This window comes from Cynoglossus semilaevis, chromosome 4 (genome assembly GCF_000523025.1).
Source record: "Cynoglossus semilaevis isolate Cse_v1.0 chromosome 4, Cse_v1.0, whole genome shotgun sequence".
NCBI lineage: Eukaryota > Metazoa > Chordata > Actinopteri > Pleuronectiformes > Cynoglossidae > Cynoglossus > Cynoglossus semilaevis.
This window is the reverse complement of record NC_024310.1, coordinates 15,750,346-15,766,018: the sequence shown is the minus strand read 5'-3', so window position 1 is coordinate 15,766,018 and position 15,673 is coordinate 15,750,346. Positions and strand designations below refer to the sequence as shown.

At 43.5% G+C, this 15,673-nt stretch overlaps 1 protein-coding gene across 3 annotated transcripts; it reads right to left on the bottom strand.

The window, feature by feature from the left end:
* Positions 1–712: 712 nt before the first annotated feature.
* Positions 713–15,212, bottom strand: LOC103378400 (interleukin-1 receptor accessory protein). 3 transcript variants are annotated; one of them, XR_521509.3, is made up of 13 exons: positions 14,537–15,212; positions 12,525–12,616; positions 9,443–9,638; positions 8,980–9,063; positions 7,158–7,377; positions 6,350–6,521; positions 6,200–6,271; positions 5,017–5,143; positions 4,572–4,720; positions 4,325–4,468; positions 3,689–3,832; positions 2,674–3,544; positions 713–848 (listed from the first exon to the last, which is right to left on the bottom strand). XR_521509.3 is itself a non-coding variant. In XM_008309597.3 (12 exons), coding segments are annotated over exons 1-12 (1,857 nt in total). In that variant the 5' UTR covers positions 14,539–15,212; the 3' UTR covers positions 1,330–3,089. The 3 variants fall into 3 exon arrangements, 2 of the variants coding, with proteins under 2 accessions (XP_008307819.1, XP_024910588.1); XM_008309597.3 differs by lacking the exon at positions 713–848 and having other exon boundaries at positions 1,330–3,544; XM_025054820.1 differs by lacking the exons at positions 713–848; positions 12,525–12,616; positions 14,537–15,212 and having other exon boundaries at positions 1,330–3,544; positions 8,980–9,129; positions 9,443–9,584.
* Between the last annotated feature and the right edge of the window lie 461 nt (positions 15,213–15,673).

Below are 15,673 nucleotides of genomic sequence, written 5' to 3'. Positions count from 1 at the left end.
ATCAGATGAAGATGTCCAGCCACGGTTCATCAGTCAGGGATTCTTTCTTGTTAAATCAGTCTAAGATCTTCCCACAGACAAACCTGCTCCTGATCATCTGAACACAAACACATCACACTAAGTGTCCTCTAGCGCCCCCCTCGGAACATCGTTGTTCTTCTCACAGGTAGAAAAGAAGGAGCTTGGGGCGGGGTCCGTTTGTGGGACGGTTCCTAACTGGACATCCGTTCCATCATGCATTGTGTTTAGTTTTGCTGCAAGCTCTGCCCCCTTGTTGTCCCTCTGGTGAGCAGACCCCACACACGCTGGGCAGCCTCTGCAGTGCTGCGACCCCTCATCTCCACAGACACCCCCAGTCCTCACACTTCTTCTTCCTGTGGGAGGAGCCTGGGTACGCCTGTGGCTGTGATTGGCTGATGGCCCTCTGTGTCTCTGATTGGTCTCGTCTTTCTGATTCTGGATCAACAGGGCTCTTTGAAGGGCCAGAGCAGCCAGGTCTGAGTGAGAGGATGTGCTGTCAATCAACCTCCTGCCCAAAGCCAGAGGTCTGAGGGGCAGCGCCAGCCGCAAGCGCAGCCAGAACCGTGAGCTCCGTGGTTCCGATCGACTCTCTCTCCACTTGACAGTGGTGACGGCGGCCTGACGGAGCTGAGCCACCTCAACGTATGGGAGTTTAGTGACAGAGCGGTAAACCACCGCCACGATGGAGGTTCGGTGGCCGTGTTGGAGGAACAGACCCAGACGACACTCCAGGAGGCTGAAACTCTTCTCTGTCAAGAAGGCGGGGCTGAGGACGAAAAGGATGCGGCGGCTCCGCTGCATCGCCTGCAGGACGGCCTCTGATAGGTCTGATGGACAGAAGACCATAGAAGAAACTGTTAGAAACTCAACACACTGTCTTCTAATCCAAGCAATCAGCCTCTCGTTACCATGGTGACACTTGATCAATACATAGTCCACATATGGTGAGGATATTACATCATAACTGTGTTAATACAAGAGGCAGGTCATCTGGTTTATATGTAAATATGTTTGAAAAAAAAAGGAAAAGGCTTCATATGAGTTCAGGGACAGAACGTGTGCGTTTTAAATGTAGCTCTTATGTGGGTAACACGTTTACAGGACGACAAGTACAACTTGTTTGGTTTGAGTTGAATCAAGGCAATAACATAATTTGTGTTTTTTATTTATGAATTATTTTTCCTGAGTGGTTTATTAAATTGACGTAATTGTAAAGAACTTTGTTGGATTTCTTATGTAAACTCAGACCTCAGCAGGTGCAGATGAACATGAACCAGTGACAAAATGAAAGAGCGAACTGAGAAGAAATGACTGTGAGGTTGACTTTTAATGAAGGTAAAACCTGCAGACAGTCATAGAAAAACAACAACATGACGGTGGAAAAGTAAAAAGTTAGTTAGTGAACCACTTCAATACCTCAGACCAAGGCAAAGTGAAGTGCAGCCTGGAAGTGAAATACTGTGTTCAAGATAAGGGTCGCTGTACTCAGTGGTATGACAGAATTATTGTTGAGTTGTGAGTTAGTAAATTTAGGCTAACAAAACAGAACAACATAATGTGAAGGCTCATCTCTACATATTAAAGTAAGAATCATTAAAGTTTTATCCCATGTTTCCTCTGTAAAATGTGCAACTGTTCTTTTCCTAATGTCGACTACTAAAGTGTTAGCAGCAGATGAAATTATGACGCACTTTCATACACACACCAAACACAGACACAAATTAAATTGCAATGATTTAGCAGTTCCTCTAATGGCCATGGGATTTTGTTTAGAGATAAACATTGAAAGTTCCAAATCAAACTTCATCTCAGATAAAGGAGAATAACAAATAATAACGACTTCAAGGCAGTGGCTTGGCTTTTTACCTTGGCTCTGGGCCAAAACATGCTTGCCAGACCTGTAAATAAATGCACCTTTAATACTGTGAAGAATAAATGTGAGATTTCTCTTCTGATAAAGATGTTCACACATTAATACTGACAATCTGAATATTTTCCATTATTTCCCAAATAATGTTCAAAAAATAATAACAGGACGCTTATGATTGGCCCATCTGCCGACCACTGCCTTAAAGTTTTCCAGAGAATGACTCCCCCTGGTGAGTGAACTGAATATTTACATCTGCAGGGCCAGGTTATCCTCAGACTACACCATAAGTACAGACTATATGTCTCATGTCCTAAAGCCACAGTGGGACAAACACACACCTCATGCCTGCTACAGGAAATAACCAATATTTAGAGCTGGCAAGCTTCCAAAAAATACTAACATAAATATTGGTGCTGTGAGCTGCACGTTAGTGGTGGGTTTCTTCCTCATCCATGCACTGCAGTTATCACCAACACAAAAACAATGAAATCAACATCAACAATTCATGATTTGAAATGTCCAGACAGACGTAGATGTTCAGGTCGTTGAGGTTTAGAAAACTCTGATGTCTCATCACTTACAGTGTCTTACTGGGAAGAAGAAACAAGTCTGGCATGACTGACAACAGGACCAACACAGTCTAACTGATGTCATCTGTCCTGACCCATCACTGACACTGACCAATCAGAGTGCAGAGCTCTGTGCATGTGCAAAAGCAGCTAGTGTAAACAAACAAACTGAGAAGAGAACGAGGACCAGTGAAGTTGTTGTGTGACATAAACCTGTCTTTCTGTCGTCGTGGGTGATGGATTCAGTCGTGGCATCATAACAGAGTACACACTCACACTGGAGAGCCTGGATGTCAGTTCACATGGTGTTGACGTACGCCCACTGTTTGAAGACTGGATCAAAATAATTAAAGACAACAATTCTAGTGAAAGACAGCTGAAGGATGAGATTGAGATCTTGAACTTCTCAGGACAACAGTGAGTGGCATCAATAATCATGAAGAAATCAAAGAAGCTTGGTTTCCACCAGACTTTGTTTACACTGCGTGGAGCTGTTTCTTCGGAGAAGAAAATGTCACCTTCAAACACCTGCCCTCGGATCAGGACCGATGTGGATGACCGTTGACACCAGGTCGGTTCCCTGTGTATCTGCTGTGACCCGTTAACACCGGCTCCAACAATCCACCAGTCTATGTAGCAGAGTTGAGGACTCTGTTTGGTTCCTTGACAGTGTTGCTGATAAGTCCAGTCTGTGAGTTGGTACTGTTCTGACTGGACAGTCTCATCAGAGACACGTCTTTACTGCTCCACCCCTCCTTCCCATCCTTCCCACCGACCCTCCTCACTGGCAGCTCCACCCTCAGCCTCTTCCAGAAGTGAGACGTCAGCTCTTTGGATTTGTCCCCGTTCCAGCGGACCACTGCCAGTGCCACTCGAGCCCTGCGCAGCTCCCGGACCCAGCCTTGCCCCTGCACTGGCTTGTACTGGACCAGGATTACCCGCAGGTGCCCGTCCAGCGCCATGCCATCTATGCCAGCTTTCAGCTCCAGCAGGGCCTGGGAGCCTTGGCTGGCATAGCCTGGGCTTACCACCACTAGGAGGCGCCGGCTACGAGCCACAAAACTCAAAGTTTCATCTGTAATAGCTGTGGGAGAGAGGAGGGGTAATGAGGATGAAGACGGATGATGGATGGATGATTTTACAAACACACAAATTGGAAACAATCAGCTCATTTGACCCTGTGTGTGTATGTGTGTGTGTGTGTGTGTGTGTGTGTGATTGTACTCACTCCCTCCAGGCAGACTGTCTTTGTCAAAGATACACACTGAGTATCCGAGCTCATTCTCCAGAACTGTGTGCAGAGTTGTCAGAACAAATTGTTCCTCTTCACTGTTTCTTGCATACGAGATGTAGACATCGTACTCTTTATCATCTGAACAAACAAACACACACACACACACACACACACACACACACAGGATGATGGTATCAACATAGGGCAGAACTCGGGCAGTCATCTGAACAGGAACTCCAGTCAGGATGTCGTTTTTACTCAGTCAAACTGATAAAAAGCCATTTTCCCAGCATCAGTAAAAGCACCACTAATTAAACAGCTGCATTATCGTTAACATGTCGTGTTGACTTGACAAAAACATAAAGCTGAGCATAGACTTTTTATAGCCACACTGTAAACTTTACACCCCTGTGTGTGTGTGTGTGTGTGTGTGTGCTTGCTTTAATCGTCTAAATGCTCCGACCAAACTGCAGCCTGTAGATAATTCAGTCAGTGTTTCTAGCTTGATGGATGTTTTTAGTGACATCAAGAGTCAAATCGACACTATTGATTATGTTTGGCTCCACACACACCGACCGCCTCTCACTGCTGTAACACCGCACCGCCATAACGCTATCCCTGCAGTCTCACCTGTGTGTCGCTCGTCAGTGCCAAACCAGGAGCGGTAGAGCAGCAGCAGCTCCAGCCAGAAGACGTGATACACCACAAAGAGAAGTAACATCAGGACCAGGGTCACCCCCAGACCACAGCCCAGCTCCACCGATGGCACTGACACTGAGGAGACAGAACACGGGGGGTTCTGAGAGGACTGATGTCACAGAGCTGACGTGGTGGTCCACAGCCGTGGCAGGTGAGATGTGAGGTGTGTTCTACTCACCCTCCTCCTCCAGGTGAACTCTGCGGGTCTCGGACCCACACTCGTTTCTCACAGAGCAGTTATATTCTCTGTTCAGGTCTTCAGAACCAAAGTTCTGGATCAGCAGGATGCTCTCCTCTGTACGGTCCCCGAAATAGTACTTTATCTGACTGCACACACACACACACACACACACACTGCTGTGAGTCACATGACCTTGGACTAGAGGATTCACTTCAATCTGCAATTTTATTTTGCTCCAACTGATCATTATATTCATTCATGATTTTTACCCGCTGTTCTACTCCACCACCCCCCCCCCCCCCCCCCCCCCCCACAACAGCAGGTAGAGCAGGGAATTGAACCTGAGATCATTCAGCTGGAACCCCACCCTCCACGGTGTGGCCCTAAAATAGTTTTATAATAGAATTATCCGTGGTAACATGAAGTTACTAAAGGCTTCTACCGGTTCTTGTTGGAGAAGCGCTGATCAGACAATTTGTCCAGCCTCCTCCCGTCAACTGTCCACCAGAAGTCCCAGCGAGACTCCAGGAACGGGAACAGACCCACACAGACCAGACGCACCTCGGTGCCTGGGAATGAAAAGTGTGTTAGTTTGTCGAAAAACAAGACTGAACCTAATGTGAATGTACAGTAAAGACAGGAAACAACACTGTGACCACAGTGGCATCAGCAGCAGCGTCCCCTCAGTCCATGTGTGTGTGTGTGTGTGTGTGTGTGTGTGTGTGTGTTAATGACTGCACCTCCTGCAGCTCCTCCTCTTCTCCACAGACAATTAAATCTTGTGAATGTGGAGTCTCACCCTGCTGCTCATAAACCTCTAAAGATGAAACCTTTTTTAAAGAAATGGTTTGTTGGCAGGAGGAGCTCTGCCACTCCATCACCTCCTCTGTGGCAGCTTAATGTCCTGACAGTTTGGCTGCAGAAGGTGGAGCTGCAGCAAGTCACACAATGACAGGAATTAACAGAGGAAGGAGGAGGAACAGAAGGAGAGACTCGTGTCTAGACCAGCTGCAGTCATTGGTTAAAAAAAAATTTGAGGGTTGTAAAATTTTATGATAAATCTATTGTTTAAAATCCACAAGCGCTAAGGTCAAGCCTGCCTTGGAGGCAGAGCGTAGAGAGTCCTGGGTTCGATTCCCAGCAGAACCACATGCTTGGAGCCTGTTAACATCAGATCTGTTGTTAACACAAGGATTTCCCAATTTGGGATCAATACATTTCAAATTACATTTTTTTTGGTTCTCACCCTATGGCACACAACTTGTGGTGTGTCTATGTAGTCACATTACTATTAAAAAAAATGGTGAAAAACTTCTGACGGGCTTGTGCAGCAGCAACGCTGCACCTGGTTCTTGTACATGGTTCTGATTAAACCTGGGATTTTCTATATCACCATGGATATGATAAATATATACATGAGTAGCAAATCCTGTATTAAAAGTCAGAACAGGACATGAAACATGATGATGATGATTTGTTGTGATGTCCCACAGTGTAGCGCCATCTCCAGTGATGAGTACTATTCTACATCATTTTTTGACGCTACAGAACTGAGGAAAACTGAAATGAGTGAAAACAACAATGGTCACCTCACTGTTGTTAAAAGATTTCTGCTGGACACCTACCCAGTTTGACAGTGAGGACATTGTCTGCAGGCGGCTGAAGAATACTGGGTAATTTGGACACAACTGTCGGAGCTAAAGAAACAAGACAGAGCGGCGGTCAGAAGACGAACAGTTGACTTCCTGTGTCTGACATCAGTGTGGTTTTCTCACAGACTGCGGTGACGTTGATGCTCCTGGTGAAGTTGAGGGTTTGACCTTTTCTCATGTAGGTAACTGTGCAGAAGTATAAACCTCTGAAGTTGTCATACATGATGTGGAAGTTCAGACTGGAATCTTTCCTCATCACCTCCCGGTCAGTGTTCCAGGAAAAATGCTTATCACACTGAGGACAAAGAGGACACAGTCACACACAGAGACACAGAGGGGACACAGTCACACAGTGGAGAAAGACATGAGTAATACAATGTTGACAGGTGACCGTGACAGACTTAGCTACTGGACAGACAAACCTTCACTCTGATTGGATCTTTGTTTAGATGTCCAACCTTCTTGACAACTAACTCACGTCTTATTGGCCCTCATTAGTTCATCCACTTTACATGAGACATCAGTTCTGATTGAACATCGTTCCTGACGGATTTTTCCATCTGATTTTTGTTAGTTGACTGATGTGTCCAATAGCTTTGGTCATTTGATGTAAATATAACTTCCTGTTTAAGTTTAGTTGACAAAATGAACACTTCACATCATTAACCTGCAGCATGGCAACATTACTGTGAACAAATGTACAGCTGTGACCCTGAGCTTCCTACTTCAGTTGAAACAGTTTCACTGTTTCTGGGTCACGGTCAAAATTCAAAACCTCACAGACAAACGGGTCACTGCAGTGCAATGTATGTGTACTCTATTTAAAATACCTCATCATTAGACAGTACTAAGGTCAAAGGTCATCTTCTAATTTCATCACTGTGATGATGTCTCTGTGTGAGCTGGTCTCCACACACGTTGGATGTTTTACCATTCCGTGGACCGTCAGGTGATACCAGTGGACCGTCGGCTCAGTGTCGGCCATTTTGGTGACGTCCTGAAGGTCTGGACAGTGGATGACCTGGCTGCTCTGCAGCGGAATAACTGCCTGAGTGATTGGGGTAGAAACAGGATGGTGGCAGCCTGTGACCACGTTTTCACGAGGCAGCACCTTCAGACGCATTCCAATCTTACTGCACGAGGACTTGTTCCTGCAGAGGCACAGGGAAGAAAGAAAGAGTTCTGGTTCCTGAGAGTTCTCCCATGATGCATCGACTGAAACCACACTGGTGATCACACACTGAATTTACTGTAACAAGGCTGAAAAATCTAGGTCAAACAAACCCCAACAACCTTCTCTTGACAATGTCAGTCACAGAAAACAGGATGTGACATTTAAGCGGCGTGGGCAGATAACCAGGAAATTAACAGATTTACTCCCTGCCATGATGAAAGGTCATGGTTTCTGCCCTCAAAGCAAAGTCTTTCTTTCATTTGATTTTTTCATCTTCTACAGCTTCCAATACTTACAGACTGACAAGTGATGCATTGTGGGTTGTATGTTGCAAGGCTATATAGAGTGTTGCATTCATTTTCTTTTCTACTCATCAGTTGTGATTCTTGCCATTTTCAAACTCAACAGGGACCCCGTATTAGTTAACTCTGTGTTCACACTGACTTTTAATACAGGATTTGCTGTGCTGCTCTGTGCACACTGATACCTGTTTTTGTTCACATTCTGAAGGGTCGTGTTGTCATGTGATCAGCACAATGAGAATTTAAAACATTACTAGAAATCTATTGTCCTTCGCAGAGACTACCACATCAATCTCCAGTGTCATAGACATGATGTTGTATTCTTGTCGTGCTAGTATCGCTGCGCAGCGAATACCATATTAAGTGTGAAAACAGCATTAATTCCTCTCTGCGTTTCTCATATGACTACAGACTGGGCCACATGTGGCCCTCGAGCCACAATTTGTATAGGTCATTTCAACAGGCTGAAAGACCTTTCAGAACACACTATCCATATGTTTAAACCAGTGTCTGGAGATGATGGTAAAATGGATTCAAACCAGAAACCTGCTGAAGGGTTAGAATCTCACCACTGCAACAATGAGATATTAAATATTAGATGATATTTTATGTAGGATCCTTTTATAATAATGATTACTATTTTAGCTGCAGTGCAGCAGATTATAATATTTCTTTAACTGTGTGAAGACAAATCCGTGCTGAGGAGAAACCTCATCTCCTAAAAATGTCCAAAACCCTGCAGCAGTCAGGAGCTGCACCTCAGTGAGGACCTTTTGACGGAGCAGAACTGATCCAGCTGATGGATCACATGTTAGCTGAAGTGATCTCGGAGCAGAGGGACAGCATTTCCTCAACCTGCTCCAGGAGCCACTTATGTTGATTAAGTATGAAGCGACTCAGTGGTGGATTGAAAGTGAGGCAGCAGCAACACCTAGTTCTATCTGCTTCACAGATCTTCTGATAATGAACCACAGACACACAGAGACCTGTGCTTTTTTAATGGAAAATATATTTTTTAAACAAAAATCGGATCAGTTAAATATGAGCATTTTAGTTTTCACAGAATATTAGGGCTGTATTGATCACATCCACTGATCTATACATTCAAGGGAGAACAGGAGCACTCTATGCAGAGAGAACAGCAGTTAGGGCTGAGGATTGAACTGTGAATCCTCTACTGTAAGGCATAGGCACTAACCACCATGGCACTCTATTAGTCATGAATATTCAGTTCAAATACTTTGATCATATAATATGGTAATATATCCAGGACTTACTGTAACATGCAGATGTAGAGTCCACTGTCCTGGGCGCTGGCTGGCTGCAGCCATAGTCTCTCTCGATCTTTACTGAGACGTGGGCTGTAGAGGAGAGTCCACATGGTTCATTTCAGCCTGAATGAAGTCAAATCACTTCCAGGTCAATCACTGCCAGTAGAAAACAAAGTCTATAAATGGATCTGTGGGACTAATAGAGCTGAACCCTTCCTGAACACCATTCATCCTGACTGAGAGGAAAACCACTCCAGAGCTTCTTCATCAGGACTGAGGCTGCAGCCTGCAGTCTACACAGACCACCTTAGAGCCTAACCTGGGAAGTCAGTGCCACACTAACTAGGTTCAGACTTCACATGTCAAAGACAACCTGTATATTTAACGTATGGATGGAGAGTAATTCACAATTCTATTTCTCTAATTCTGATGCTAATCAAGCACGATTACCCTCACCCTCCCACGGTACCTGTACTTGATTGGCTGTTCCAGGTCTTGACCCTCAGGGAGGCGGTACCAGAACAGGTTGTGTCCAGCGCTCTGAGTAGAGGTGAAGTTGTAGACAGCGGGATGAGAGAAAAGAGGACAGGACAGCCAACAGGCCTCACCCTCCAGGACGGAGACTCTACCCTCACTGGACTCCCCCCAGTCATAGCACATGGGCTCTGGTTAGAAGGACAAAGAGGGTCAACAGCAGCGGCCAACAAACAAACAAACAAACAAACAAACAAACAAACAGACAGACAGACAAACAGGCACAGAGACAGACAGAGAGACCAGTTCTCTCTTTATCTATATAAACAGCTATTTTTGTCACTGTCCATGTATTTCATGGGTGCCTCTGGCACATTTGGGACAACTCTTAAGCAACACATCCACTAAGAGGCAGTGTTGAGTTCAGAGCCACCTATATTTACATTGCAGATACAGCATTACAGTACTAGCCAATGAAGATTCTACTTCGTTACTCTGGTTAATGATCAATAAAAAGGTTACTGTTAACAAAAACTGAAACAGATATGATAGATATATGGGCCGCATTTCACTGCCATGAAAGTGTTATTATAATTATAAAAGAATTTTTAGAGTTCTCCTCATCCTGCTGTTTTTTGATTTCCCTGAGAGAATTAAGGGAACTAAGGGATCAATAAATGTATATAATCTCATGATATAATCATGATGATATAATCTCAAATTCTTATCAGGTGCAATATTTTTTGCATTTTTTTTCTAATCTGTGCGATGTTTTCGTTTGGTTTCTGCAATATTCTAATAAATAGTGAAATATTTGCTTCCACAGGAGTACTTTATGAGCACTTCAAAATATAATATTTTTGGTACATTTTTCTGGTACATTTTAAAAATATTGCCTTCAATATAAACATAGAATTATCTTTAATGTGGCAGTTTATCATGATAACTTCACTACACAGGGAATTTTAAACAACATCTGATTTCTGTGAAAAACTGTGTAGAATTGCATTCATTTGGTCTTTGCAGCAGTGTTTCACTGCAGCACAGCCGTTAAAGATGTGGATGAATGGTTGGCTCCCTACATACACCTGCACATGGTGTGAATGTGTGTGTGTGTGTTGGTAATTGACCTGTCATTTTTCCTCTGCCAGAATATTAGTCTTGCTTTTAAAACCCTCTACACCTTCATCCTCCTCCTTCTCCTCCTCCTTCATCCATACAGCCAGTCATCCATGTACATACATACTTCATCCTCCCCCCTACAGGCTGCAGAGCCTCCAACAGTGTCAACTCATCCCATGTAAGGTGGAGATCAATGTCAGGCAAAGACACCTCCATCAGCTGCAACTGTTTCAAACCTCCTCCTTCAACCACTTCACCTCAACCTTCTATGACCTTTCTACCCTGGACCACACCCACAACACCCTCACTGTCCCTAGTCTCATTGTCCCCTGCACCTCCCCCTCTCCACCATGAGCTCTGAAACGCTTTATCATCTGACCTTTGTAATGTTGACTCTCAAACTCACCTCTTTGAAGAAATAACAAACTTAAAACCACTGGAGCACTGCTACTTTGTAAGTGACTTTATTATCATTATTATCATCATTACTAATATTAATATCTATATCAATGTTCATATTAATGTTATTATCATTATTATTATTATTATTATTATTATTATAAATAACCAGCAGTCTTCTCAGCACATCACAGAATCATGTATGGACTCAATCACACTCACATTTACACCGATGTAACGTTTAGAGTGAACATTCTCCCCACCCTGTACCACCCACTGCCCCACACCATCATACATCAGGATAAAACCTATAAATTAACATATTAACTATTTGCAGCAGTAACAACACCCACTCAGACATGTAAGGTTGTCCTAGGACTCCACTCCTCTCCTCCAGCCAGTACACCGACCCCCCCACCCCCGTCCACCCAGCCTCCTGGCACACACTCATACATGACCTCTTCAGCCTGGAACCGTCCCTACACCGTCCCTACACCGTCCCTACACCGTCCCTGGGGCCCGAGCTTCAGCTTTGTTGGTCTCAGTTTCTGCAGAACTGCAGCCATGTGAACAGAGCGACGTGGCTGTGTGTGTGTGGTGTCAGTGGTGTGTGTCTATACATGTCTGTGTGTGTTTGCATTCCATGGATCAATAGAAAATTCCACAATGTTCTGGTGTTTTCTTTTGTTTTTACATAAAAGCTATGAGAAAGCTATAAAACTATGAGGAATGGAAAAACACAAACCAGCCTGTATCAGATGTGGAGTACAAATACTCCAACGAGGCTGAGGTACTGTGTGTACAACATGTCTGTTCACTTGAGCTGTTAAAAAGTATTGCTTCACTTCCTCAATACAATGGCCGAAAAATAGGTCTCTCCAATGTTACATGTGAAGGAAACCCAGTCCGGTGTTCAGTCACACACTGCAGTATGTTAGAGCTCCATCTGTTGATTTACATTTTTAACACATTCTAATGCACGGGCAGAATGAAGCACACTGTACATCCAATAATACCACTGTCCGTCCACTCATCTTTGCTCTAATAGACACGCCCTACACATACTGTTATTCAGAAAGAGTTTTAGTTTCACTGTTCCACTTAGATCCTAACATCCCATCTTCACAGTCATCACGGTCAGTAAGTCTAAGACTGACAAACCGCAGAGCAGGAGGAAGTGGTAAACTGAGGAACTCAATGTCCATGTCCTTTATGAGAAAATATGTGGGGTTGACTTAAAATACAGAGTCATGCTACCTGCTGGAAACACACACCTGATCTCTCACAAACCTAATCACTATGGTCAGCTTTACCTCCAATAAAAGTTGTTCATTTAAAATGATTTAAGAAAATAAAAGTCAGTTCCAGGATAGGTTCCTTCAAATAAACAGCCTAAAATACAATAGGCTACAATACCATATTAGAGGTTTTTTTTAATAAAATGAACAATGGCACACAGAATGAGACCAGGCTGTGTGAACATGATGGGATGCTGACTCTACAGTCACAGCCAGGAGTGACTTATATTGACTGGTGATGTCACTGCTGTCACTCACCTGTCAGGTCACTGAACTGAGACACAACTGGTGTAGTCCTGACTGCCAGAGTGAAGATGAAGAGGAGGATGAAGACAGAGGAGGAGGACGCCCTGCACAGAGAGTTACACAAACAAATGAATGACACATCAGGAGAAAAAGTAAACATTCACTGTTTTTAAAAACCTGAATCTGAAGTCGTCAACAGCAGTTAGTACATCCAGTAAGTCTACAACTGACAGTGTGACTGACACAAATGGATCATTGTTTTTCAGGACTGTAGACTGATTAATATTGTTGAGGACAACAACTGGAATGGAGTCTAGAAAGAAACTCTCCACACGTTCTCCAAGACACCATCCAGATGAACAGTAATGACTGAAATACACCAACTCTATGAAGACACATTTTCACTGATATTTGTCTGTCTGTTCCAAAAATACACAGAAAAAACCGTACACCATAATCTGATGAATTAAAAAAAACAAGTAGGATTTATCTTGATTAGTCATGTCCGATATTAACTTATTAACCGATATCCGAGAAGCCGATATTGTCCAAACACTGAATTTTGGATTCTGATATAAACCGATACTGATACATGTAGCTGTTTGCCCACAAAACCGTGGTAAACATCACAGGACCATACAAGGGATTCCAGCGTATTTTAGGGATTGTGATATTATGGGTTTTTATTATCGGAGAATAAACCAATAACAATTTTTTTACCAATATTACGTAATTATGCTAATACCGCAAAACATCAATTTGAAAATCTTGTATGTATTCAGTGACAAGTTTTAAATAAATACATACATATATATTCTTAGAATGTCATTTCTGCATCTGCAATCATCTCAGCAAAATGTCCCCACAATCTGTGTAACAATTAAATCACATTCTGATATCAAATGACACAAAATTCTACCAAAGAGTTTCCAAAGTGTCAGGAGACAATTAAGTTAAATTGACCTTGACAAATAAAAGGCAGGAGTTCGAGTCCGACATTAGGAGAGAGAGGAAGAGACGGAGAGATAAAGTGTCAGGCAGACAATCAAGGATCAGGCAGAACTAGTGGATCCCAGGGGGGACATACAGGGGAGGGGGCTGTTCAACTGCACCATCATCCATCAACCATGGGTTTGCACAGTTCTTCCTGTGAAGGCACTGCATTGATTTTTATTATATGAACAGCCCAGCCAAAGACTTATCTCTATCTCCTTCTCAATAATTGCCTCAGTGCAAAAGTGAAAATCTGAGACAAGGTTCTGTCCATCAAGACCAGTCTCTGGTCCAAATGAGGACACCTGACAGGAAACATAAACACTAACAGAGCAGAGCACAGATGGGTGTGTGGTCTGCATTCACCTATCTACTCAGGCGTAGGTAAAAGTTGGAAAGACTAACACGATGACGACGATGATGATGATAAAGAACAGGCTGTGGTGTTTAGCTGACCACTGCAAAGCCCACAAAATGGATCTGCCTGACGATAAACTAATTATCAGAACGGATCAATGCAGTGGAGACTGCTAACGGAAGACAGTCTCAGCCAAGATAAAGAACTAAAAAACGCCCATTTTAACGTCCAAGAACTGTTTGAACACTCGAAACCAAGATTGCTACAAATGACAAGACACTCCATAAACGCTGAAACCGTGTGGTAAATTCTCGAATAAATTAAACTTTACATGAACAAATATCCACATGTATCGTTGCCACACGCTGTACTGTATCTGGACTACCTGAAGTCATTTATTATTATTAATATTATTTTACCAAAGTAACGTATTTGTGTTCATTTGAATAAGGTCTGAGGTAAAGGGTGTAAGGCGAACCGAATCGAAGACTAACAAATATGGTTGATAAAGTTGTATTTTCTTCTTTTATATGTGAATTTAATCATGTGTTAAAGCTTAAATGTTTTTCAAGTTGTAAATGGTTAAAGTACGTTTTAAGACTGACGCGGGAAATGATCTCGGGTTGTTTAACTCAGAAACATTTACCACATTACACTATTGAACTGGACTTACATGGTCCATGGACTCCTGTGTTTGTGATGAGATGAACCGGTCCAGATCCACTGAGTGGAGCGTGTGGCGGGGGAGACGAGGACAGACGGAACCAGGACTGGAACCACAACGTGAACCAGGAAAAACACTGAAAAGCAGATCTGAGGGGGACACCGGGTCTGTTACTGAGAAGGCAGAAGAGGGGCGGGCTAGCTGGGTTCTGAAGACGCCCCTCTCTCTCTCTCACTCTCACACACACACAGACACAAAAACACTAGGGGTCTTAGTGCTGCAGCAGCGGGACTCGCATGATTAACAGTCCGGTATTATAGTGCAGTCGCGGCTGTAAATTTTCCCGGAGGTTCCGCAGCGGAACCCCGGACTCGCGAAAGCACATCATAAAAATTAATGGAATACATGATAATGTGTCTAAAGGTCACGTGCTGTGTCAGCGACCGGAAGTAGGAGATAGAGACAGACTGACAGAAAGTAGGAAGTGGCCGAGATGAGTGTTTTCCAGTCAGTGCTCCTCCTCCTCACTGGTGTCGCAATACATAATACATAAACACACAAGTCACATCTGACACTTTCACACACACTTTCACACACACATATACACGCACTGAGTGAGAGAGAGAGAGAGAGACGGTGGACCTATGTATCAGCCCGTATCCTAAAAGTAACATATGTTCTAATGAAAGCAGCCCTCGAGCGTTAGGAATGTTCTGTAAATCCATGTGATGTAAACCTAACTGTTGTTCTCTGGAAAATCTCTGGGTCAACTCCGGAGTTTTATGAACTTCAGTCCAAGTTCCTGCAAAGAAACAGGAAGATTGAATCCGGTTCAATTTTGCTAACTATAGTCAACTCTTTAACTGCTGGCCATGAGAGGATCCTTCACTGTTATGTAGTTTTCTGAAATTACGCTACATCCATCGTCTGTATGACCACATACTGTAGGTCTGGTTCATTTCGTTGGGCTGGATGGAGTCATCTGAGAAATGCAGCCACACTACGCTGTGCATAATAGTTATTTTTACCATCAAAACCAGACTGGTCATTTTTGTAGTGTGACGTCGTCTCACTATTGGTTTTAATGTGAAGTACACTTATTTGATTTGGTTCAACAGTGAGTATTCTTTTGTCCTGGTGCTGTAG

Coding starts and splice junctions, on each gene's coding strand:
- LOC103378400 (XM_008309597.3), bottom strand. Junction 9,064..9,442: donor GAACAGCCAATCAAGTACAG/GTACCGTGGGAG, acceptor TCTCCTCTACAG/CCCACGTCTCAGTAAAGATC. Junction 6,272..6,349: donor CATCAACGTCACCGCAGTCT/GTGAGAAAACCA, acceptor TTGTTTCTTTAG/CTCCGACAGTTGTGTCCAAA.